Here is a 24,847-nt window from a genome sequence, read left to right as displayed (position 1 = left end):
GGGAAGATATCGGGTCTCTTTCTCGATGTTATTTCTCATTTTTGTATTAGAGTTTTGTGATGTGTGGAATAACTGTTGATTGGCCAGGATTTGGGTGAGAGCTTGGATGCAATTCTGCATTTCCTCTTGTTGTCCGTTTGCCATTTTGTTGGTTTTTATTATTATTTTTATGTATATATATTTTTTTTATTATTCACTTTTTCACTTTAGGTGATTTTATCACTTCTTAGTGTGTGTGTTTTTTTTTTTTTTTTTTTTTTTTTTGTTTGGTTTTTTGTTGCACAATTATGAATTTTATCTGAGTTTGTGACACAAAATTTTTAAATTTTTCACTTTTTCACTTTCGGTGATTTTTATTATCACTTTTTAGTGTGTGTTTTTTTTTTTTGTTTGGTTCGTGGAGACCGACTGCGCCAGTTATATATGTGTTATATATTATGAGCTAATGCACCAAGTGAAATACAGCACTAGTTTGGTAAACTTTATTTATGAATGATTCCACTTAGAGGTTGGTACAAAAACTGACTTAAAACTATACAATCGGTGTCTTATATAGCGTCTTTTGTTTGGGTTTAAGATCTAAGTGCTAGGTGTGATCTGATTTCAGAGTGCAGAGTCTGGTCTTGGGTTCTAAGTGGGGGTGTGATTCAAGTGGTTAAGTGGTTCCTTGTTTATGTTTACATCTTCGGATTGATTCTGCATATTCGTAATTGGGTATTTGTGTTTTATAATTTCTAAAGGTCCGCTATGGTTTACATTAATTTAGATTGCAACGTTGGCCTTATTAGAAGTTGTGTATTAGTGGGTAGAGAGGGGGCTATTGATGATAATTGTATAACTCGCGTATGGCAATAATTCTGAGAACTTAAGCAAGGCAATAGCACATTCATCTATTGTCTTTGAGCATTGCAACTCTTTTATGCAATCTTCCTTTGAACAGTTTATTAAATGGAGCAGTTCATCAAAATTATTCACCAACAGACGTTTGCTGTTATGTTCTTTATTCTGAGATATGTATTTTACCTTACTTGAAGTTAAAGTAACATATACATTACTTGATATAAGCTTGTATTGATTAAATAAATCTCTTTCTAAAGCCTCAGCAGCAGCGAACAATAGGTAATTACTTTCATCATATATTACAATTGGCCGACCGCGCCTGATTTCGCTGATAGCTCTTTCTACCTTATTGCTACTCTGATTTCCTATAAACATTTTTACCCATATTAAACAGCGATAAAAACTGGTGCGGCCGAGAAGACTTGAACTTCCAAGGCCTTATGAGCCACAGCGACCTCAACGCTGCGTGTCTACCAATTCCACCACGGCCGCACTATATTCTAGTTTTTATATAATTATTTTAAATTACTTAATCATTTTAGAATTTTTCATCTAGAGTGTCAATCTGATACTAGAATAATTTAGAAATTGTTTGTATAATTTGATTATGAATTTTGTGATTATAAATTTTAATCATTTAAGATAACCTTACTACTAATTTTTAACTTAGGTTTTTATACAAATGAATATAGCTAATATCTTTATTTTTTTAGCTCTCTCTCTTATAACTAGCTTTCATTTCGTCCATGCACAAATATTATACACATGGTCTCAAGTTATCCCAGAAAATAAACTAAGCATACGCGCAATTACGGACAATGACATGTGTCCCATTGTTTATGTTGATGGCGAGGAAACAGAAATGCTGAATCGCAGCTCAATTAACAATGGTGATCATAACGAAACAGTTTGTGAACTGACAGTACAAACAAGTGCCAAAAACATTAGTATTGAGGATCTACGGGTTCCTATATTACCAAAAAAGGTTAATAAAATTGCTTTCATTGGTGACACAGGCTGTAGAATAAATATGTTATTTCAGCAGGAATGTAATTCGGTAGATAGCTGGCCTTTAAAAAAAAATTTAGATTCAATCGCCCTTCATAAACCAGATTTAATTATCCATGTTGGTGATTATCATTATAGACAAACAAAATGTAGAAATACAAAAAAGTGTGGCGATATTTATGGATATAATAAAGAAGTTTGGTACGCTGATTGGTTTGAGCCTGCAAAGGATATTTTATCACAATCCCCTTTCCTTTTTGTTCGTGGAAACCATGAGAGTTGTGATAGAGCTTATGAAGGATGGTTCAGGTATCTAGATTCATACCCCTTTTCGTCTGAAAAATGTGGAAACTTCGTTTCTAGTTGGTCCTTAGATGCTGGACCGATGAAATTTTTTATCTTCGACTCTTCATCCGGTGAGGATATTTTTACAACCCAAAGCACAATTGATGCTTTTGAGAGGCAATTTGATAAATTGATACAAAATAGTTCTGACAAGCCCATGTGGTTTTTAACTCATAAACCGCTTTGGAGATCTCCAAAAAAAGAATTTTTGACATTAAAAAGCCATGGTAATCTTACACAAATCGAAGCTTTTGGAGATAAATTTCCAAGCAATGTTACTACCATAGTTTCTGGCCACATTCATATAGCCCAGATTTTATTAATGGATAATGTTCCAGACCAAATTATAGTTGGAAACGGTGGTGCATCATTACACGCTCAAGATCAAGAATCTGTTTATCAAAATGTAGAATTTGACTATTTAAATGGTAAAAACTACTTAGCACACGAGGTTAGAAACTTTTTTGGCTTTGGCTTTGCAATACTAAATTTAGATGATCACGAATTTACCTTCTATAATCAACACAATAAGGAAATGTATTCTGCGAAGCTAACAGAAGATTTTAAACTTAAACGGATTAAAACTATAGTCGATTCATTTTAGGATTTGTTATTAGCTATTTTAAAAACGCTACTTAAACATTTTTTTTAATCGATTGATTTCATCAGCAAATTTTGAGTCGGTCTTTATAAAATTTTCTACTTGTTTTACTGCATGTATAACAGTAGCATGGTCTCTGCCACCAAAGTTTCTCCCAATATCTGGTAGGCTTTTTTGCGTAAACTTTTTGGCAAAATACATAGCTATTTGTCTTGGCCTTGCAAGACTGCGAAGCCTTCTATTGGATTGCATATCTGCAACCTTTATATTGAAAAATTCAGCTACTTTCTTTTGTATTTCTTCTATTGTGACTGACCTATGATTTGACCTAAGAAGATCGATTAGGGTTTCACTAGCTGATTCTACCGTCATACTTCTTCCAATTAATGAGGTATGGGTAACCTTATTTAATGCTCCTTCTAATTCTCTTATATTAGATTTTATGTTCCTTGCTAAAAACTCTAGGACATCTTTCGGAACATACATATTCATCTGCTCCACTTTTGCCTGCAATATACCAAGCCTTAATTCAAAAGTTGTTTCATTAATATCTGCCACCAACCCCCAACCGAGTCGTGATTTTATTCTTTCTTCCACTCCATCAAGATCACTAGGAGACCTATCAGCTGATATAACCAATTGTTTATTTTGGTCTATCAATGCATTGAAAGTGTGAAAAAATTCTTCTTGTGTACTATCTTTACCACTGATAAATTGCACATCATCTACCATCAATACATCTACTGATCTAAATTGCTCTTTAAATAACATAATATCTTTGCTTCGCAGCGCTGTAATATATTGGTACATGAATTTCTCTGCTGATAAATACACCACTTTTCTTTTTGCTGATGGGGAATTGACTATGTGCCAAGCTATAGCATGCATTAGATGTGTTTTACCAAGTCCCACTCCACCATATAGAAACAAAGGATTGCTGCCTAATATTGGATCTATAGATTCTGCCACACGCTTTGCCGCCGTAAATGCTAATTCATTTGGCTTTCCCACTACAAAATTATCAAAGGTGAACCTTGGATCCAGCGGCGAACCAAGATTATGATTACTTTCCTCTCTGTTTTTTAGTATAACATTAAAATTTGAATTCCTCTCCTCAATTACTTGAATATCAATAGAACGTATACTTTTATCTTCGCTTTGCCATAATGATAATATTTTTTTCATGTAATGAACTGTAATCCACTCTTTTATAAACCTTGTTGACACGGATAAAAGAACTTCCCCATTTCTGCTACTGACAAATTTTAGTGAACTCAGCCAGCTATTATATGTTGCTTCTCCATAAAGATTATAAAGACAATTTTGGATTTTTTCCCAAGTAACATTGTGATCCGTTACTGTAATAATCTGATCAAAAAACATAGTAGAAACCTTAGGGCTAGTTAAGTTCATATACCACACCAAGAAAAAAGCAATAATTAGAAAAATATAAGATAATCAATAGCTTACTGCAAAATGAAAAGCTAATACTACTTAATACATACTAAAAATTATGGTGATTTTTTGATGGGTTGTAAAGGGTATAAAAACATTAAAATTGATCATTTTTATTTCAAAAAAATGAAAAATTTGTAAATGTCGCTTGTATCGAGGATTAGAAGCATGCTATTAAAAACAGTAATACATTATGTATAAATAAGATGTTAAATTTACTGGCAAATAAGTAAAGTATTCATATAAATATAGCTAACCTAATATAGATTTACTGAAGCAAATTTATGATTATATTAAGTAATTTGAGTTGTTATGCTGTATTCGGTATTGAACTAGAGTTTTACATTGAAGGAATAGAAAAAGAATACTTATTTCTGAATAGCATCAAAAATAAAATAGCATCTCTTGAATTTTCTTGCGAGAAGGAGAATTCTACACATCAGTATGAGATAAAAAGTGGTTGTTATACGAACTCCTACAATTTAATTAAGCATTTTGAGTTAGCAAAACAATCACTTACTGAAACAGCACAAAAACTAGGTGGGAATGTTTCTTTTAAAGCAAAGCCTTATTTGGATAGAGCAGGCAGTGCATTAAATGTGCATGTTAATCTCGTGAATTCAAATAACGGTAACTTATTTTATATCAATGAGCAAAAGTACAGTGACTATCTGATTCATAGTATTGGTGGATTATGTGCAATGATGAAAAAACATATGTTGTTTTTTGCTCCAAATGATGATTCATATTTAAGATTTCAGTATCCGGATATTCACACTCCAACTACGATTAGTTGGGGAGTAAATAACAGAACTGCTGCGATAAGAATTCCCTATTTTGGCAACGATTTCAAAAGATGCCGCCTAGAGCACCGCGTTCCCGGAGCAGATTGTGACCTTGAAAAAGTACTCACAGCAATAATTGAAGGTATGGTTTTTGGTATAGAGAACAAAATTGCTCCGCCAAATAGGGTCTACGGCATTGCATCTGATCCTCAATATGAGATGGAGAGGTTAATATAACAACTATCTATCAAATCCTAATCCGTTAAACCCCTTTTGGGTAATTGGCTGTTTTAGCATTTTTTTTACATCATTATCTACATTTTTGCACTGTAATAGCAAGTCTAAAGCAGATAGTTTCTGCGTGCTTTTAGATTCAAGCTCTAGATTGCTTAACACTTGCCCAGGAAGTGGATTACCAGGCACATCCATGTGCTCAGGAAGAGGTTTCATCTGATCCTTTATAGAGCTAGAGTTATTTTGTGTAAGAGTTTTATCATTTAGCATGCTAAGAATAATTTCCTCAGGCACTACCATAGTTTTTGTATAATCAACAGGATTACTATTTTCAGCATCTATAGTCACATGAATTGGTTCGCCAAACGCATTTATAGGACCACCAAGTGATCCTTTCTCCATGCGTTCTTGTGCTCTTTTCCTTATTATTTCTTCTTCTAACTCAGTTTCAGTTCTTTCTGGTTCTTTTGCGGTATCTTTTTCTTCACCTTCATCAACACTGCTATACCCTTCATCTTCTGAAACTTTCTCTCCTGAAACACCAGTAATTTCAGGCTGTTCTTTTTTAGTTCTTATTTTATGAATCAGCGAAAGTAATAAGTAAGTAACTGCAGCAGCAGAAACGATAATGGCTATCTTTGCGGCAATGTGGATTGCTGTTAAAAATATTAAAGCTGATAAAGCTCCAGCTAATCCAGACACAATAACTTTATTTTTGCCTTTTGTTATATTTAGAATTGCCACCATAATAACCTCTCAAATACTGTTCTAGAATTATTATACAGGAATTTTCTTATACTTGCAATTTTGCGAAAATTTTAATTATTTGCATAAAGTTTTAAAGCTACACAAGGATTAATTAATATGCAATGTATCTCGACTATAATATTGTACAAACACACATATTCAGCTAACATTCAACATGCAGAGCTTACTCATAGAGCGAAACAGGGCGGTGGTATTATTACTTATAGTAATTTTTATCTTCGGTTCATACGTTTATGTAAAAATGCCAAGGGAAAGCAATCCTGATATACAGATTCCTATAATCAGCGTGTTTGTTGGACTTCCTGGGATTTCTGCTCAAGATAGTGAAAAGCTATTAGTGCTTCCTATAGAAAATGAACTAAGATCCATCGAAGGTGTAAGAGAATTGAGAGCTTTTGCAACTAATGATGGTGCTCACATGATACTCGAATTTGGAACAGAGTATGATAATAAAGAAGTGCTCGATAATGTTCGTTCAAAGCTTTCAAACATAAAATCGAAGTTACCTGTTGAAGCGGAATCTCCGATAATCAATGAAATAAACTTGAGCTTATTTCCGATACTCAATGTCGGCTTAATTGGTAATTTGCCAGAAAGAGCCTTAACTGAAATAGCACGCAAGCTAAAGAAAGAAATAGAATCTCTGCCAAATGTTCTCAAAGTTGAAGTGGCAGGTATGCGTAAAGAAACAGTGGAAGTGATAGTTGAGCCCACAGTTCTAACAAAATATAACATTCAATCAAACGAAATATTCCAAGCTATATCAAGCAATAACAGACTAGTGGGAGCTGGGTCACTGGAAAATGATACCGGTAAATATTCGATTAAAATATCAGGGTTATTAAAAGATATAGAAGATATTATGAATATTCCTATTAGATCTCAAGGCGATGCAGTTTTGAGAATCAAAGATATAGCAAAAGTATACCCTAGGTTTGAGGATCACCAAGGATTTGCTCGCATTAATGGATTACCTAGTGTCATGCTAGAAATTTCAAAACGTAACGGAAAAAACATAATAGACACAGTAAATCAAGTAAAATACTTAATGGATAAGGCAAAAGATCAATTACCTGAAAATTTAAAAGTGGTGTACTTAAACGACCAGTCAAAAAACGTCCGCGATGTGCTTGATGACTTGGAAAACGGCATAATATTTGCTGTGTTGTTAATATTGATCATAATGATGCTTTCTATGGGAACAAGGATTGCTATTCTTGTGGCACTCTCGATACCCGGTTCCTTTCTCATTGGGATAATAGCTCTTTACTTTATGGGTATAACCTTAAATATCGTTGTGCTCTTCAGTTTAATTATGGCTGTTGGCATGCTGGTTGATGATGCAATTGTGATCAGCGAATATGCCGATAGAAAGATGATCTGCGGAATGAACAAAGTAGAAGCTTTTTACACTTCAGTTCGTGATATGTTTTATCCGGTTCTATCATCAACGTTAACTAAATTAGCAGTGTTTTTTTCTCTATTATTCTGGCCTGATACTGTTGGTAAATTCATGCAGTACATACCAATTACAATAATCCTAACTTTGACTGGATCGCTCATTATGGCTTTGGTTTTTATACCAACACTTGGTGCAATATTTGGTAAGCCTTCGATAACTTCAAAAAAAGAAATAAAAAAAATGAGTGCTATAGAAAGTGGTGAAATAAAAAATGCTGGGCCTATAATAAGAGCTTACGTACGCATGCTAGAGAAGGTTTTGGATCATCCTAAAAAATTCGTATGTGCTACTGTATTCGTTTTGTTTTCATTTAGTGTGCTGTACTTTACTTTTGGTCCTGGAGTAAAGTTTTTTCCGAAAGTGGATTCAGATAATATTTTAATCAGTGTTAAAGCAAAAGAAAGCTTATCAGCCAAAGAACGAGATCTGATACTCAAAGAAGTGGAAGAACGCATTTTGAGCATTGAAAAAGAAATTCATGTTTCTTATGCTAGATCAGGAGCATTTTCAGACAACGTTATCGCCAGAATACAACTAGAACTTATGGATTGGCGCTTCAGGCGCAAAGCTAAGCACATACTAAATGATATAAGGAGCAGTGTGCAAGACATGAAAGGAATAATAATTAATGTTCAAGAGGAAAAGCCAGGACCGTCGGCTGACAAGCCAATACAAATTAACCTCAGCGGGAGTGTATCCAGTTTGAATTTAGCAGCAGAGAAAATTCTAGAAATTATGAACCAACCTTCATCCGGGTTTATAAATATTCAAGATAGCAGATCAGCACCTGAAATAGAGTGGAATATGAGTGTTGATAAGAATAAGGCTACAAGCTCTGAAGTAAGTGTTGCAACCATTGGCGATTTTATAAAGATGGTTACAAATGGAGTGTTGATTGGAAAATATAGACCAAATAACACGGATGAAGAAATCGATATTGTACTCCGTTTCCCTGGAAAGGATCGCAACATGAAGACTATAGACAATCTTTTTATCAATACAGTTAATGGCCCGTATCCTATGAGCAATATAGTAAAATATGCTCCCGAAAAAAAGGTAAACAAACTAAACAGGATTGATGGATTACGCACAGTGACAATCTCTGCTGACGTTGATACTGGCTATCTTGTTGATGAAAGAGTAAAGTTCATTCAGAATTCTATTGCCCAGGATTGGGACAAGGGAGTAAAAATTGATTTTAAAGGCGACAAAGAAGATCAACAAAAATCAGGAGCATTTTTGTTAAAGGCTTTTATATTAGCGATTACACTAATGATATTGGTATTAGTGACACAGTTTAATAATGTATACCATACATTTATCGTAATGACAGCAGTGTTTTTATCCACAACATGTGTGTTTTTTGTTTTCTTTCTTATCCAACAAGTTTTCGTAGTTGTTATGTGTGGAGTGGGGATAATTGCTTTGGCGGGAATTATAGTAAATAATAACATACTATTGCTTGATGCCTTTCATCACCAAATTAAGGTACACAAAAATGACATCAAGCGATGTGTAATAAACGCTGCAATTTCTCGCGTTAGGCCAATATTGCTTACCGTTGCAACCACAGTTCTTGGTTTAATACCGATGATTACCAGGTTAAATATCAATTTTTTTACGCTACAAATCACATATGATGCTCCATCAAGCCAGTGGTGGGTTGACATTTCAACAACCATAGCAAGTGGAATATTGGCTGCAACGGTTTTAACTTTATTCTTTACTCCTGCGTTGCTTGTTATACAAAAACATGAAAAAACTTGACTTAAATTAGCAATCATTTAACATTTAAGATAGTGTTCTTTGCCCGTTGGAGCTATAATTATAACTAATTACATTGGATTTATTTATTATGATTGCTAATCGTAAAAGCAGTGTTAAGCAGAAAAGTAACAAGAATAACATAGTTGGAAGCCTTGATGTAATAAAAACAGCAGGAGAGCTTTCACTTCAAAAAGGTTTAGATTTTGATGTTGTAATAAAGGCACTAGAAAGTGCTATAGAAGCAGTGGCTCATCAAAAATATGGTAGCAAAAGTAAAATTGTAGTTGATATAGATAGAAACACAGGCAAAGTTACTTCATATAGAAAACTAAAAGTTATTGATGATGAATCAAATGAAAAAGAGAATACTGAGTGTGAATCAATTACGCTTACACAAGCTAAATTAATAAAAGGAGATGCAAAAGTTGGAGATACTGTTAGTGAATTGCTCTCTCTTAACACTGATCTTGCTTCAGCAAGAATTGCCCAGCAAACGATTGCTCAAATAATTAAAGATGAAGAGTCAAAAAAGCAATATGAGGAATTTAAAGATAAAGTGGGAGAAATAAGGTATGGTATTGTTAAACAAGTAGAATATTCAGATCTTATTATAGACATAAATGGCACTAGGGCATATCTTCCATTGCGAAATTTAACTGGTGGTGAATCATTTCGTGAAGGTGATAAGGTTAAAGCTTACATACAGACTGTTAAGCGTTCTGATGATGGACGTCAAATTATTCTTTCTAGGACTCATGAAGGCTTTTTGGAGGCATTATTAAATCAAGAAATACCAGAAATTGCTGACGGATTAGTGACAATTAAAGGTATAGCTAGAGATGCTGGTTCAAGGTCTAAGGTTGCCGTTTTCTCTCCCGACAAGAACATTGATCCAGTAGGTGCTTGTGTTGGAGTTAAGGGAGATAGAATAAAAACTATTATACACGAATTAAATGGTGAAAAAATTGACGTTATAAATTACTCCTCAGATTTGGGTCAATTTGTTATCAAAGCCATTACTCCTGCAGAAGTATCGAAGGTTATTATTGATGAAAATGAAAATTGCATAGAGTTAATAGTTGCTGAAGATCAATTGAGTTTAGCTATAGGAAAAAAGGGCCAGAATGTAAGATTAGCTTCAGAGCTTGTTGGATGGAAAATTGAGATATTAAGCACTCAGCAAGAATCAGAAAGGCGAAGTAAAGAACTTAGTCAATGTTCAGCTTTATTTGCTGAAGCTTTAAACTTAGAAGAGATTATGGGTCAGCTATTGGTAACAGAAGGTTTTTCAAGTGTAGAAGACATATCTAGCGCTTCAATTAAAGAGCTTGCTTCAATAGAGGGCTTTAATGAAGATATTGCAAACGAACTTCACAATAGAGCAAATAAGTACCTGAAAGCAGAAAATGATAGAAAAATAGAAGAGCTAAAAAGTTTAGGTATGGAGGATGATGTAATCAATTTAACTTTATCAATAGACAATAAAATTGCTCTTAGTAAGCATGATATTAAGACTTTAGAGGACATAGCAGATTTATCAAGTTATGAGTTTTGCAGCATACTCTCTTCCTCATCCGATAGCAAAGAAGATCTAAAAGATATAGTAGATTCAATAATCATAGAAGCACGTAAAAAGCTTGGATTAATATAATAAAATAATATGAATAATGAAGATATCAGTGATAAAAAATTAACGCTCCAAGGTTTAAGCAAGCTTAAATTAGACCTCAATTTAAACTCTTCAGCTAGCCCAAGTACTGGAGCTACAGTAGTAAAAAAAAGAAGAAAAAAATCTCATGATGCAGAAGAACATAATTTATTTGACGAGAGTAAATTAGGTTCTTTAACAGAGAAAGAACAAATTTTTCGCATTAATGCTGTGCAGAATGCTGCTTTGCTGAAAGAAAGAAATCAGAGAGAAGAAAAAGAGAAAACAGCAAAAGAAGACAGCAATAAAGAGACTGACGAGAAAAATGAAGCGGACGCTTTATCTAAGGAAATAAATAAGCAAGTTTTAAGTAATACCCACTTAGTTGAACCAAAAGAAGATAGTATTGACCATGAGGACAACGATAAAAAGTCTTTTAAAGTCAACAAAGATATATATTCTAAGCATTCTAAACTGGTAATTGCACAGGCAATAGATGAAAAAACTGAACAACCCCCTGTATTTAAGCAAAGGTTTGGTATAAGAGGTAGAAAGTCAAAGTTTACTAAGGGTAAAAATATATCAAGAGAAGTTATTATACCAGACAAAATAACTATCAGGGAGTTATCTATTCGCATGGCAGAAGATAGCAAGAGTGTGCTAAAAATGTTCAAAGAAGAAGTCGGTGAGAGTTATAGAGTAGATGATCTGGTGGATCCAGATATAGCATGTGAAATAGTGGAAAAATTTAATCATACGGCTAAACGAGTGAGCGATGCCAACAAAGAAAAGGATTTATTTTTTATAGAAGGCAGAGAAAGCCTGCCTAAAAAACCTAAACCACCAATCGTCACTTTTATGGGACACGTCGATCATGGTAAAACCTCATTGCTCGATGCATTTCGTGAATCTAATGTTGCAGAAAGAGAGTCAGGTGGCATAACTCAACACATAGGTGCTTATCAAATAATAACAAAAGATAAGCAAAAAATTACTTTCATTGATACACCAGGACATGAAGCGTTCACTGCGATGCGTGCATGTGGTGCCAATATTACTAATATAGTTGTAATAGTAGTTGCAGCTGACGATGGAATCATGAAACAAACAGTTGAAGCAATAAATCATGCAAAAGCAGCAAATGTTTCCATTATAGTTGCTATTAATAAAATTGATAAATCTGAGCCTGGTGATGTAGAAAAAATAATTAATAGTTTGCCTCAATATGATCTCATCCCTGAAGGGCTTGGTGGTGATGTTATGATTGTGCCAGTATCAGCAAAAAAGAAAACTAATTTAGATAAACTAGAAGAGACGATTTTGTTAATCGCTGAATTAATGAAGCTAGAAGCAATAGAAGATTGTCGAGCACTTGGATGGGTAATAGAATCCAAAATAGATAAAGCGAAAGGAATATCAGCCACATTGATAGTTGAGGAAGGAACGTTAAAGGTTGGTGATATATTGGTAGTTGGTACAACATACAGCAAAGTACGTAGTATGGTTAATCACCTCGGTCAAAGAGAAAAAGCAGCACTACCCTCCGCTCCAATTGAAATTACTGGTCTAAATGGTGTGCCAAATGCTGGAGATAAATTTGTTGTTATAAATTCTGAAAAGCAGGCGCGTGAAATTGTTGAATACAGGCTAGAGTTAATCAAGAAAAAGAAAGAAGATTTGGGCGACAATAATTTAGATATATTCAGTCGTAATAACAGCGAAACAGAAGAACTATCTGTAGTTTTAAAGTGCGATGTAACTGGTTCTATTGAAGCAATATCAAGTTCAATTGATAAACTCGGTAAAGACCAAGTGAAATTAAATATCCTACACAAAGCAGTAGGAGGGATAACAGATTCAGATGTGCTGCTTGCAGAAGCATCAAGTGCAGTAATTTTAGCTTTTAATGTAAAAGTGGACTCAAAAATAAGGGACTTGGCAAAACAAAAAGGTATAGAAATACATACTTATAACATAATATACGAGCTCATTGACGACATGAGAATGTATTTAACTAAAATGTTAAAGCCTGTTACACGAGAGGTTCGTGTTGGCTTTGCATCTGTGAGGCAAATATTTAACGTATCTAAAGCTGGTAATATCATTGGATGTTATGTAAGTGATGGAGTCATAAGAAAAGATTCTTTAATTAAGGTAATGCGTGGTGGCAAATTGGTGCATGAAGGAAAGTTAAAAGCACTACGTAGATTTAAAGATGATGTTAAAGAAGTAGGTGTAAACTTTGAATGCGGAGTATCACTAGAGGGTAATATCGATATTAAAGTTGGAGATATTTTAGAAGCTTATCAATTAGTGCAAGAAGAAAGGGTATTATAGTAGCTGGATATGAAAAAGGAAATTAGAAACCTAAAAATAGCATCGGTATTGCATAGAGCGATATCAAGAGTCCTAATGGAAGGTAAGGTGTTCAATAAAAATGTAGCGGTATCTGACGTAAAATTAAGTAAAGATTTGAAAAAAGCAGATGTATATATTGTGTTATCTTCATTGAATATTCAAGTAGCTGACTACTTAGATCCAGAAAAAAGACGCACTGGAGATCCTTCTGAGAATAATTGTGATATTAACACTGTTGTTAATGAAATGAACCAGTCTGCATGGTCAATACGTAAATCTATATTGTGTTATGTTGATTTGCGATTTATACCTGAACTAGTTTTCAAGCCTGACTTAGCGTTCGATAATTTTGTTAATGTAAGCAAAATATTACATAATCACACTTAATTAATGCATTTCAATCGTTACTTTTCATTAATGAGGTTGCACAGTTTAACGGGTTTGTGGCTTGTGCTATTTCCCAGTTTGAGCGGTATTCTTTTAGCCTCAACTTCTCTATCATATCAGGCTCTTTTTCTCCTTGTTTTGTTTACTATAGGTGCATTTTTAATGAGACCCGCAGGGTGCATAATCAATGATATCTTCGATAGAAAAATAGATGCGCACGTTGAACGAACAAAATATAGGCCACTTGCAAGTGGTGCATTAAACATAAAGCAGGCTTTGGCTTTACTTTCACTGCTACTGTCTATTGCCCTGGTAATCTTATTATTAACTAATAAAACTACACTCATACTTGGAATAATCTCAATGTGTATGATAGCTACTTACCCTTTATTAAAGCGGTATGTTTGGTGGCCACAATTGTTCTTAGGGTTTACCTTCAATATGGGATCGCTCATGGGCTCAGCAGCAATAACAAACCAGATCAGTATAGAATCCTTGCTGTTTTATATAGGATGCGTCTTTTGGACGCTTAGTTATGACACCATATACGCCCATCAAGATAAAAAAGATGATGAAAAACTCGGGATGAAATCTACCGCATTATATTTTGGTGATACAACAAAATCTTGGTTGAAAAGATTTTATTTAATATCTCTTATGACGTGGCTATATGCTGGTATTTTATCATCATTAAATAACATTTTTTATATTGCTCTACTTGCCGTAGGGTTCATATTTCACCGCCAATGCAAAAATTTCAATCCTGACGATCCCAGTCAATGCATGTCCATATTTAAAAATAACTCCTACGTAGGGTTGCTGCTCTTTTTCGGCATTCTTTTAGATAGAATTATCACCTAGGTCTCAAGAGTTTCGGCTCTAATGAAATCAATAGACTCAGGTAGCCCGCAGAAACAAAAAAACTTGCTTGACAAACTCCGCCAGCCCACTTATCATGATAGTGAAGCTATTGTATTTGCTTTCGCCAATCTGCAGATTAAAAGGTAAGGATTACTTAATGTATCGGCGTCTTATGTTCAATTTTTGTATCCGTTCAGGAGAGTGGTTTAAGAAACAATAGATAGGAGATTTTGGAAAGGATTGAGACCCCTTTGTTTCCAAGTTAAGTATAATGAAATTATCCGCTCAAGGAATGTATTTCCCCGCTTTGATTGTGTAAAATATGAGTTTTTGCGTATCCGTTCAGGAGAGTGGTTTAAGAAACAATAGATAGGAGATTTTGGAAAGGATTGAGACCCCTTTGTTTCCAAGTTAAGTATAATGAAATTATCCGCTCAAGGAATGTATTTCCCCGCTTTGATTGTGTAAAATATGAGTTTTTGCGATAAACGACATAATGCCGAATTTGCCGTTCAGCGTGGTTATTTGTCAGCGGAATATTTTCTGGGTCATCTAAAAATTTCCACATCATTCTTTCAGATCTCAGAACATTTTTTGCAACTCGAGAGGCTCCAATTGCTTCAGGTAAACGAGATATCTCCTTCAAGTAATACTTTGTACGTTTTCTTAATTTTCTGGCACGTCTGACAAACCTCAAAACATCTATCTCACTTTTTAGTAAAGCTTTTTTTAGTGCAAATAATTCAGTGGCCACGTTTCTCAAGTAACAACCCAGAACTTTAACTTCAATATTCCAACTATGTGCTAATCTTTCAAAATCTCTTGATAAATGTGCCCAACAGATTTGCCTGTTTTTATCGGCAAAATAATTGTATGCTGCATACCTGTCAGTTATTACCAAGCTATTGCGATTGCAGAATTTACTATTTTGTAAAACTTTCATTCCTCTTGACTCTGTAAATTTTACAAAACTTGCCGTATTGCTTGCAAACATCCAACACCAAGCGAGTTTACCTTTGTTATAATGGCTCGTTTCATCAATATGTAGAACTTTACTCCTACTTATCTCTTGTTCGATCTGCTCATACATTTTTTTGCATTTTGAAGCAACTCTATGTTCACTATTTGATATGCTACCGACGCTTATGTTCAAATTGAAGATATCATTTACGACACTCGCTATTTCGCGTTTTGAATTTTTGTAGAATCCGCTGAACGCTGCAATTATTGACTTAACCCTTGGACCAAATGTATCTGGCGTAACACCTTCCGGTAACTTGCTACTTCTTCTCTTTCCGCATCTCCGACAACGGCCATGTTCTAACTGATATTCCACTACATAAGGCTTGATTTCTGGAAGATCAACTTTCTGATGAATATATGGTTTTTCACATATTGCAATTTCTCCTCCGCATTCGCAAGTATTAGGCAACTCTATCTTTACTACTTTATCTGCATCCATGTTGGCGCGAAAACTTCCTTTATGACCAACCTGACCGCCAATATTCCTTTCGCTTTTCGGCTTATTCTTTTTTATTTTATACAACTCTTTGGAACTTGGTATTGATGAATTTTTTGAGCTTAAACCGAGTCTTTCTCTTAACTCAGCATTTTCTATCTTTAAAGCCTTATTTTCTGCTTTTAAACTTTCATTCTCTTTTTCCAATCTTTCTATTTTTGCTTCTAACCTTTCTATTTTTTGCTGTAAATTTTTGCAAAGTTCTAAAAGGTTTACCATATTATTTCACTTTTGCTCTATGATTATCTTTTTAGATCACCTTGTCTACCTTATTCTGCCACTCCGCTGAACGGATACGTTTTTGCGATAAACGACATAATGCCGAATTTGCCGTTCAGCGTGGTTATTTGTCAGCGGAATATTTTCTGGGTCATCTAAAAATTTCCACATCATTCTTTCAGATCTCAGAACATTTTTTGCAACTCGAGAGGCTCCAATTGCTTCAGGTAAACGAGATATCTCCTTCAAGTAATACTTTGTACGTTTTCTTAATTTTCTGGCACGTCTGACAAACCTCAAAACATCTATCTCACTTTTTAGTAAAGCTTTTTTTAGTGCAAATAATTCAGTGGCCACGTTTCTCAAGTAACAACCCAGAACTTTAACTTCAATATTCCAACTATGTGCTAATCTTTCAAAATCTCTTGATAAATGTGCCCAACAGATTTGCCTGTTTTTATCGGCAAAATAATTGTATGCTGCATACCTGTCAGTTATTACCAAGCTATTGCGATTGCAGAATTTACTATTTTGTAAAACTTTCATTCCTCTTGACTCTGTAAATTTTACAAAACTTGCCGTATTGCTTGCAAACATCCAACACCAAGCGAGTTTACCTTTGTTATAATGGCTCGTTTCATCAATATGTAGAACTTTACTCCTACTTATCTCTTGTTCGATCTGCTCATACATTTTTTTGCATTTTGAAGCAACTCTATGTTCACTATTTGATATGCTACCGACGCTTATGTTCAAATTGAAGATATCATTTACGACACTCGCTATTTCGCGTTTTGAATTTTTGTAGAATCCGCTGAACGCTGCAATTATTGACTTAACCCTTGGACCAAATGTATCTGGCGTAACACCTTCCGGTAACTTGCTACTTCTTCTCTTTCCGCATCTCCGACAACGGCCATGTTCTAACTGATATTCCACTACATAAGGCTTGATTTCTGGAAGATCAACTTTCTGATGAATATATGGTTTTTCACATATTGCAATTTCTCCTCCGCATTCGCAAGTATTAGGCAACTCTATCTTTACTACTTTATCTGCATCCATGTTGGCGCGAAAACTTCCTTTATGACCAACCTGACCGCCAATATTCCTTTCGCTTTTCGGCTTATTCTTTTTTATTTTATACAACTCTTTGGAACTTGGTATTGATGAATTTTTTGAGCTTAAACCGAGTCTTTCTCTTAACTCAGCATTTTCTATCTTTAAAGCCTTATTTTCTGCTTTTAAACTTTCATTCTCTTTTTCCAATCTTTCTATTTTTGCTTCTAACCTTTCTATTTTTTGCTGTAAATTTTTGCAAAGTTCTAAAAGGTTTACCATATTATTTCACTTTTGCTCTATGATTATCTTTTTAGATCACCTTGTCTACCTTATTCTGCCACTCCGCTGAACGGATACCAATTTTTTGCAGTATATAGATACTGTATGTCTTTACAAAACTTCATCTACATCTAGATTTTTATCTAAATAAGCTGAACGCGCTTATAAAGCGTTACAAGACATCAAAAAATGCCAATACTCGACAGAGATAGTAAAAGACTAGCTAACTCGGGGATTCTTTGTCTTTTTTTCTGCTTAGTAAATTTCTTAAACATTTGCAGCGTAAGTTAGTTGCAATTAAAAGCGGCTGAATCTCGCTTGTCAAGCGTTTAAAACATAAAAAACGCCAATATTTTAAAGCGGATAATAACCCCAGGGCTTCTTTTGCCTTTTTTTTCATTTGGTAAATTTCTTAATATTTACAGCTAAACAACAACCGTCATCCCTAAGTATCCCGCTGCTTGTTAGCTGATGAGATACCGCGGCGGTATGACGGTTCGCGGCAGGATGACGATAAGCTCGTCATCCCACTACTTGTTAGCGGCTAAGAGATACCGCGGCGGTATAGCTATAGGATGACAAAAAAAGGGCACTGTGACGCACAATTATCAGTTAATGCGGCATTATAAAAAACGCCAAACTTTTTTCTGCTTTTATGCAAGAAGTCTAGTCCATATATTCCTCCCACTTCTCCGCGACTTTCCTTACTATTTCCTCACTCATCTCAATTTTCTTTCCCCACTCTCGTTTGGTTTCAGGCGGGATTTTATTTGTCGCATCAAATCCCATCTTACCTCCAAGTCCACTTTCAGGGGAAGCAAAGTCTAAATAATCAATAGGTGCATTTTCTATCATGATTGTATCACGCACAGGGTCCATCCTTGTTGACATTGCCCACATCACTTCCTTCCAATCACGTATATTTATATCATCATCAACAACGATAATAAACTTCGTGTATAAAAATTGCTTTAGAAAGGAAAGTATGCCCATAACAATTCTTTTTGCCTGCCCTGGATAGGATTTTTTTATCGACACTACCGCTATTCTATATGAGCAACCTTCCGGTGGCAGATAAAAGTCCACTATCTCTGGAAATTGATTGATAAGAATGGGCACAAAAATTTCATTGAGTGCTTCACCAAGAATCGATGGTTCATCAGGTGGCTTGCCAGTGAAAGTGCTAAGATATATCGGGTTTTTACGCATAGTAATTGCAGTAATATTAAATTCAGGAAATTGCTCAACAGAATTATAGTAGCCGGTGTGATCTCCGTATGGCCCTTCGTCTTGATATCTATCCAAACTCACATAGCCTTCCAGAACGATTTCCGCGTGAGCTGGTACTTGAAGTGGAATAGTCTTACAATTTACCAGCTCAAGCGGCTTCTTTCGCAGCAGTCCAGCAAATTGGTATTCTGACAATGTTTCTGGCACTGGAGTTACTGCAGCAATAATCGTTGCAGGATCACTACCGATCACAGCAGCAGCAGGAAATTTCATATTTTGTTCCTTCTCTTTCCATCGTTTATGGTGACCTGCTCCTCCACGATGCGCAAGCCAACGCATTAGAGTTGTTTTTTTATCTATGACCTGCATACGATATATTCCAAGATTGAAATTATCTTGTTTGTCTTTCGTAGGTCCTTTTGTCACCACAATCGGCCAGGTGATAAGTGGTGCAGGTTCATTTGGCCAGCATATTTGAATGGGCAGTAGACTTAGGTCCACTTCATCTCCGGTTAGCACTACCTCTTGACATGGAGCTTTGCTCACGACTTTACTTCGCATCGATAACACGACTTTTAGCAGAGGAAACATCTTCATAGCATCTTTAAAGTTTTTTGGCGGCTCAGGTGATTGCAAAAATGCTAAAAGTTTACCAAGATCTCTTAGCTCACCAGGATTTATGTTCAGTCCCAAGGCAATTCTTTCAATAGTACCGAATAAATTCACTAAAACTGGAATCGAATTTTTGCCGTTTTCTGTGACAACATTTTCAAAGATGATAGCTGGCCCTTTGTTTGACAAAACCCTACGGTGAATTTCTGTCATTTCAAGAACTATTGAAACTTCCTCCTTAATCCTAATCAGATCTTTTTTTTCTTCTAAGGCTTTGATGAAGTCACGTAAGTTGTTGTACATATTCCAGTTTTTAAAATTTTAAGTTTACATTTAGTTTTCAAGCACTTTATTGAAATTTGACCTATGCACTACTTTCCTGCCTAGCGAGCTTTCAGTTAATTTGAGATCAAATCTTCATATTGCTTACTAAGTTTGTATTTCCTTCCTCTATTGGAAAAATCTACAATCTTGATAAACCCCATTTCCACCCACTTTTTACAAAGTTGCGCACTGGTACGAGGCTTAAAATTAAATAGTTCGCCAACCTGACTAGCTGTAATAGCGGAAAACTCCTGGAAGAGCTCAAGAGCCCTACGCTGTTTAGGATCAAGCTTACGTATAAGATCAGTCTGATCAGCGTGGTATTCTTCTTTATTTATACGTTGTAAAACGTTCTCAAATGAATTTGCCATACCTTCTACGAAATACTCCACCCACTTAGTAATATCTGCTTCAGCTCGTCCCATGTAATAGTTGTGCGATGGACCTATACTGATTGCTTCATAATACGCTCCTAGATTCTTAGCATAATATTCTTCCAATGAATAAAGTCCTTTTAGGTCATACCCACCAAGGTGTAAAATTAATGTAGTCAACAATCTTGCAGTACGACCATTACCGTCATAGTAATGGTGAATTGTTACAAATTGATAATGCGCAATACCTGCAATAATTGGGCAAGGCACTTGCTCACTGTTACGAATCCAATCAATCATACTGCTCATGAGCTTTGGTACATCCTTTGCTTCAGGTGGCATATAAATTATTGCACGTGTAAGACTATCGCGGATAACATTTTGACCATCACGATAAGGTGTTGATTTTATTTTAGATTTTCCACTTGCCATTACTAGAGCATGCAGTGTTTGAATAGCTTTCTCAGTAATAGGCACTTCCCTTGCTGCCCATTGTTCAACTTGAGTTAAAGCTGCATAATATCCTTTAACCTCATTTTCATCTCTCCTATATTTTGGAAAGTGGCTTTTACCACTTAAAACCTCTTCAATCTGTTTAGGTTCAAGTCGATTTCCTTCAATCATAGTAGAATAGTGTGTGGTATAAAGCCGTGCAGTTTCACGAAGGGACGAGAGCATCGATACAGTGAGTGGCAAATGTAACACTTTTTCTTTTGCTGCTTCAATCCTCATAAGGCAATTAGCAATTTTAGAAGTAATCGTATAATTTGGCATCGGCATAATATCTGCATTACATTACTTCTATATTATGCTGATAAAATGCAGATAATACAACATTTACACGACGCCGACCATAAACAGCAATAAATTCGGCTGATTGAGAAAGAAGTTTGTCTTGTAGAATAGCTATTTCTTTTTCTCTGCCAATTATTGGTTCACTCATATGTTTATTCCGCGGAGTTTGTTGAAATTATACACAGCGGAATAAAATTATCAACTTTGTTTTACCGCCGTATTTACAGCGTGGCGGTAAAAGATAGAGCATCTCACAATTGGCTATTCTGGAGGTAGTTTGGTCACCTACATTATCAAGTCTTCTGATGAACTTTGTGACAATATACCTAATCATTGTACGTAAAGTTTGTATTCGAGGCAAAACTGACTATAAAATACACTTGATATAAATGTTTTTATATATTAACATTAGATGCTTCTTTTAATATATAGATAAATGTGTACTAAAAGTTTTATATTGTAGGTTCTTTAATAAGTATATGTCTAGAATATCGTTTTTATTGATTCTTATACTGGCAGTAGCAAGTTTACCAGTAATAAACAATTGGCTTTCACACCGCGGTCAAACCCTAACCGATGACCAAATAAGTACGAGATTAGATGATTATATCAGTAGAAATTTTGATAAGATCGTAAAAACTCTCAAAGAGGAGTCGATTAAAAGTAGTTACGCTGCTCGAGATAATGTAACCAAAAGTAAAATTTCACAATACAAGGATGAAATATTTGACCTTACTTATCCTTACTCCGGAAATGAAAATAGTAGTGTTATAGTTGCAGGCTTCCTTGACTATTCTTGTGGATATTGCAAAGCTATGAAGAATGATATAAAGCAGTTAATTAACGACGGTAAAATTAAGTATATCTTTAGAGATGCTCCAATACTTAGTAACGCTTCTTTAAAGGCAGCAAAAAGTGCTTTAGCTGTCTATTTTCTCGATAAAGAAAAATATTTCGATTTTCACCATGCTGCTTTAAGTCACAAAGGAGAATTTTCAGACGAAAGCATATTGGATATAGTGAAAAACATAGGGATTGATGAGGACGATTTTAATGATTCCATAAAAGATAACGCGGACAAAATTGAGCAAATGATAAACAACAGTAGGCTTCTAGTAAGAGATTTGGGAGTAGGTGGTACACCTTTTTTAATAATTGGAGATAGCCTGTTTGTAGGAGCAACTGATTTGAATGTATTACGCAAAAAAGTAGATGAATTAAGTCACAAGCAAGGCTAGTTACAGTTTGCCATAAAATTTTATTTTTTTTGCTTGACAACTCAAATGAACCTGAGTATAGTAACTGTGGGTGTGACAGCAGTTTAACTCAGTAGTCTCATCCACTTTCCATAGCGTCATTTACTATGTGAAACGCTTTCAAATTACAACATTTTCTTCAACCAAACTATTTTACTTTCACAGGAGGGTATATGTCATTCACAGAAATTAGATTTCCAGAAAATATATCTTATGGTTCCGCTGGAGGACCGGAATTTTCCACTGACGTTGTAACAACTCATAACGGTTGTGAACAGCGCAACATCAATTGGTCTCATGCACGCACTAGATACAACATAGCTTACGGGGTCAGATCAAACGAGCAGCTACTAGAACTAATAACATTTTTTCATGCACGAAAAGGTAAAGCAATAGGGTTTCGTTTTAAGGATTGGTCGGATTTTATAGCCATTAATCAAGAGATTGGTATAGGAGATAACAAAAAAACGACTTTTCAGCTAATCAAAACTTATGTAAGTGGGGAAGATAAGCATATACGTATGATCAAAAAGCCAGTACATGGGACAGTAAAGATTTATTTAAATGGTAAAGAAGAGAGTGAATATTCAGTAAATTATTCAACGGGAGAAATAACATTCATGAAACCGCCAGTAAAAGATGTGATAATCACTGCGAGCTTTGAATTTGATGTGCCCGTACGCTTTGATACAGATTACTTAAACGCTTCGATTGATGACTATGGAAGCAATAGCTGGAATAACATTCCACTAATAGAGGTAAAATTTTAGTTATAAGCGAGCATAGATCTACATCATAGTAGGGCTACCATAAATTGAAAAAATTAAGCACCACTGAGGCTCTATACCTAAATGAGCCTCAGTATATGCAATTATTTTAAACTTTATCACCAGCTATATACTACAATGTTGCTGAGCTTTGCTAACATTTACACTTGAAGCTTGGGGAGATTCTAGCTTAGTGCTTTCTCCTTCCTGCAAAATAGAAAGCTTCAACAATTCCTTTAGAGTTGATTTTGCAAGTGTTGTATCATCTTTGTTTAAGATGTAGTCTAGCATGTTGTTTTTCTGTAAACGATTAACAAAGTATCTATCTTCCTCATTAAGAACCTCTATCTTGTTAATACAAGATAATACTAAATCCGAATTCTTTGTTGCTAAAATTCCATTCAAAAAGATATCTAATTTTGTTTTGTCTTCAGTCAAGTCTCTAGCTAACCTATTTCTGATGTTATCATTATCAAGCACAGTGTACTCGAGGTACGAGCAAGGCTCAATAAGTATAAAGTCCTCTAAAGGCACTAGTTCTGGATAGGTGCCAGCGTAATCAAGTATGCCACACTCAGTAATACACCCTCCTTTTCTTATAACACAGCAATTGAGACGACCATGATACATTGATAACAAAGAAAAAAGACGTATTATACTTGTACCTCTATCTTTCATTTCCTCGAAAAGCTTCCTATCATTTATTAATTTGTGCAAAATGTAATCCATAGCAGGACCTGGTTTGCGGAAATGAAACATATTATTCTCTTCAAAAATGGCCTCAGCTAATTCGATAGATTCTTTATCCTCATCTACAAAAGCTTTTTCATTTCTATTTAACTGTATGATCTCAGCTTTGCTATCTCTGCGTAGACCAGTTCTCCTTATTAACATCTCAAATATTTTTGTATTCATATATATCCTATATTAATTAAAGTAAATATTAATAATGTTTACTTTTTAAATAAAAATAAATGAAAATTTTAATAAAAATTAAATTTTTTTTAATAGAATAAAAATCTTTTATATTTGCTTGAGTACCAAAAGGGCTTTATTGGTGTAATGCGTTTTCTATTGCGCCTGGCCGCAGCGCGTAATGCAACCGGATTCAAGTGTCAGCTACTTTTATAGCACCACTTCTGCTTCAATAACTGTAAATACTAAGCGATCTGTCTTAAAATCTCCTCTTGTTGCTGAGCATGGACACTAGCATAACCACATGCAGGAGATGCAGCAGCAGGTCTTGCGATACACTTAGGTCTTTTTGCTTGAATATTGAGATTGGATAACACTTCCTCTATCAATGGATTGACAAAAAACCATCCTCCCATATTTTTTGGTTCTTCTTGACACCATATAATTTCAGCGTTTTTGTACTTTTCAAGTTCATTACTTAGTTTATCTGCAGGAAACGGATAGAATTGTTCTAAACGTATCACTGCTATATCGTTTATTTTTTGTGTTTCAAGCATTTCAATTATATCGTAATAAACTTTACCGCTGCATATTACAACTTTTCGTACTTTATCACTTGAAACTAAACCTTTTCTACATTCTGGAATCACCGTGAGGAATTTTCCTTCAAAATCGGATAGGTTAGAAACTGCTCTTTTATGACGCAGTAGCGATTTAGGTGTAAACACTACCAAAGGCTTACGAAAGTCTCTATGCATTTGTCTGCGTAAGACATGGAAGTAATTCGCCGGAGTGGAACAATTAACTACCTGCATATTATCCTCTGCGCAGAGTTGCAAAAATCTCTCTATACGTGCGGAGCTATGCTCAGGTCCCTGTCCTTCATAACCATGAGGCAGCAATAAAACTAGACCGCTTGATCGCAACCACTTTGTTTCTGCAGATGCGATAAACTGGTCGATCATAATTTGTGCAC

The 24,847-nt window shown here is 35.0% G+C and overlaps 2 protein-coding genes across 2 annotated transcripts; one reads left to right on the top strand and one right to left on the bottom strand.

Annotated features, from left to right (window-relative positions):
* The first annotated feature begins 1,318 nt into the window (after positions 1 to 1,318).
* On the top strand, positions 1,319 to 2,828 carry LOC123257860. The gene has a single exon (XM_044717832.1). It carries the CDS (start codon positions 1,523 to 1,525, stop codon positions 2,795 to 2,797), a length of 1,275 nt encoding a protein of 424 aa, XP_044573767.1. The 5' UTR covers positions 1,319 to 1,522; the 3' UTR covers positions 2,798 to 2,828.
* An 11,192-nt stretch (positions 2,829 to 14,020) lies between these two features.
* Positions 14,021 to 19,644, bottom strand: LOC123257859 (uncharacterized protein RP821-like). Its single transcript, XM_044717831.1, has 2 exons — positions 18,393 to 19,644; positions 14,021 to 14,648 (listed from the first exon to the last, which is right to left on the bottom strand). Exons 1-2 carry the CDS (start codon positions 19,423 to 19,425, stop codon positions 14,626 to 14,628), a joined length of 1,056 nt encoding a protein of 351 aa, XP_044573766.1. The 5' UTR covers positions 19,426 to 19,644; the 3' UTR covers positions 14,021 to 14,625.
* Positions 19,645 to 24,847: the final 5,203 nt, after the last annotated feature.

Source organism: Drosophila ananassae, assembly GCF_017639315.1.
Source record: "Drosophila ananassae strain 14024-0371.13 chromosome 4 unlocalized genomic scaffold, ASM1763931v2 tig00000073, whole genome shotgun sequence".
Classification (NCBI taxonomy): Eukaryota; Metazoa; Arthropoda; class Insecta; order Diptera; family Drosophilidae; genus Drosophila; species Drosophila ananassae.
The sequence above is the reverse complement of the archived record's forward strand: the minus strand, read 5'-3'. Positions and strand labels throughout refer to the sequence as shown.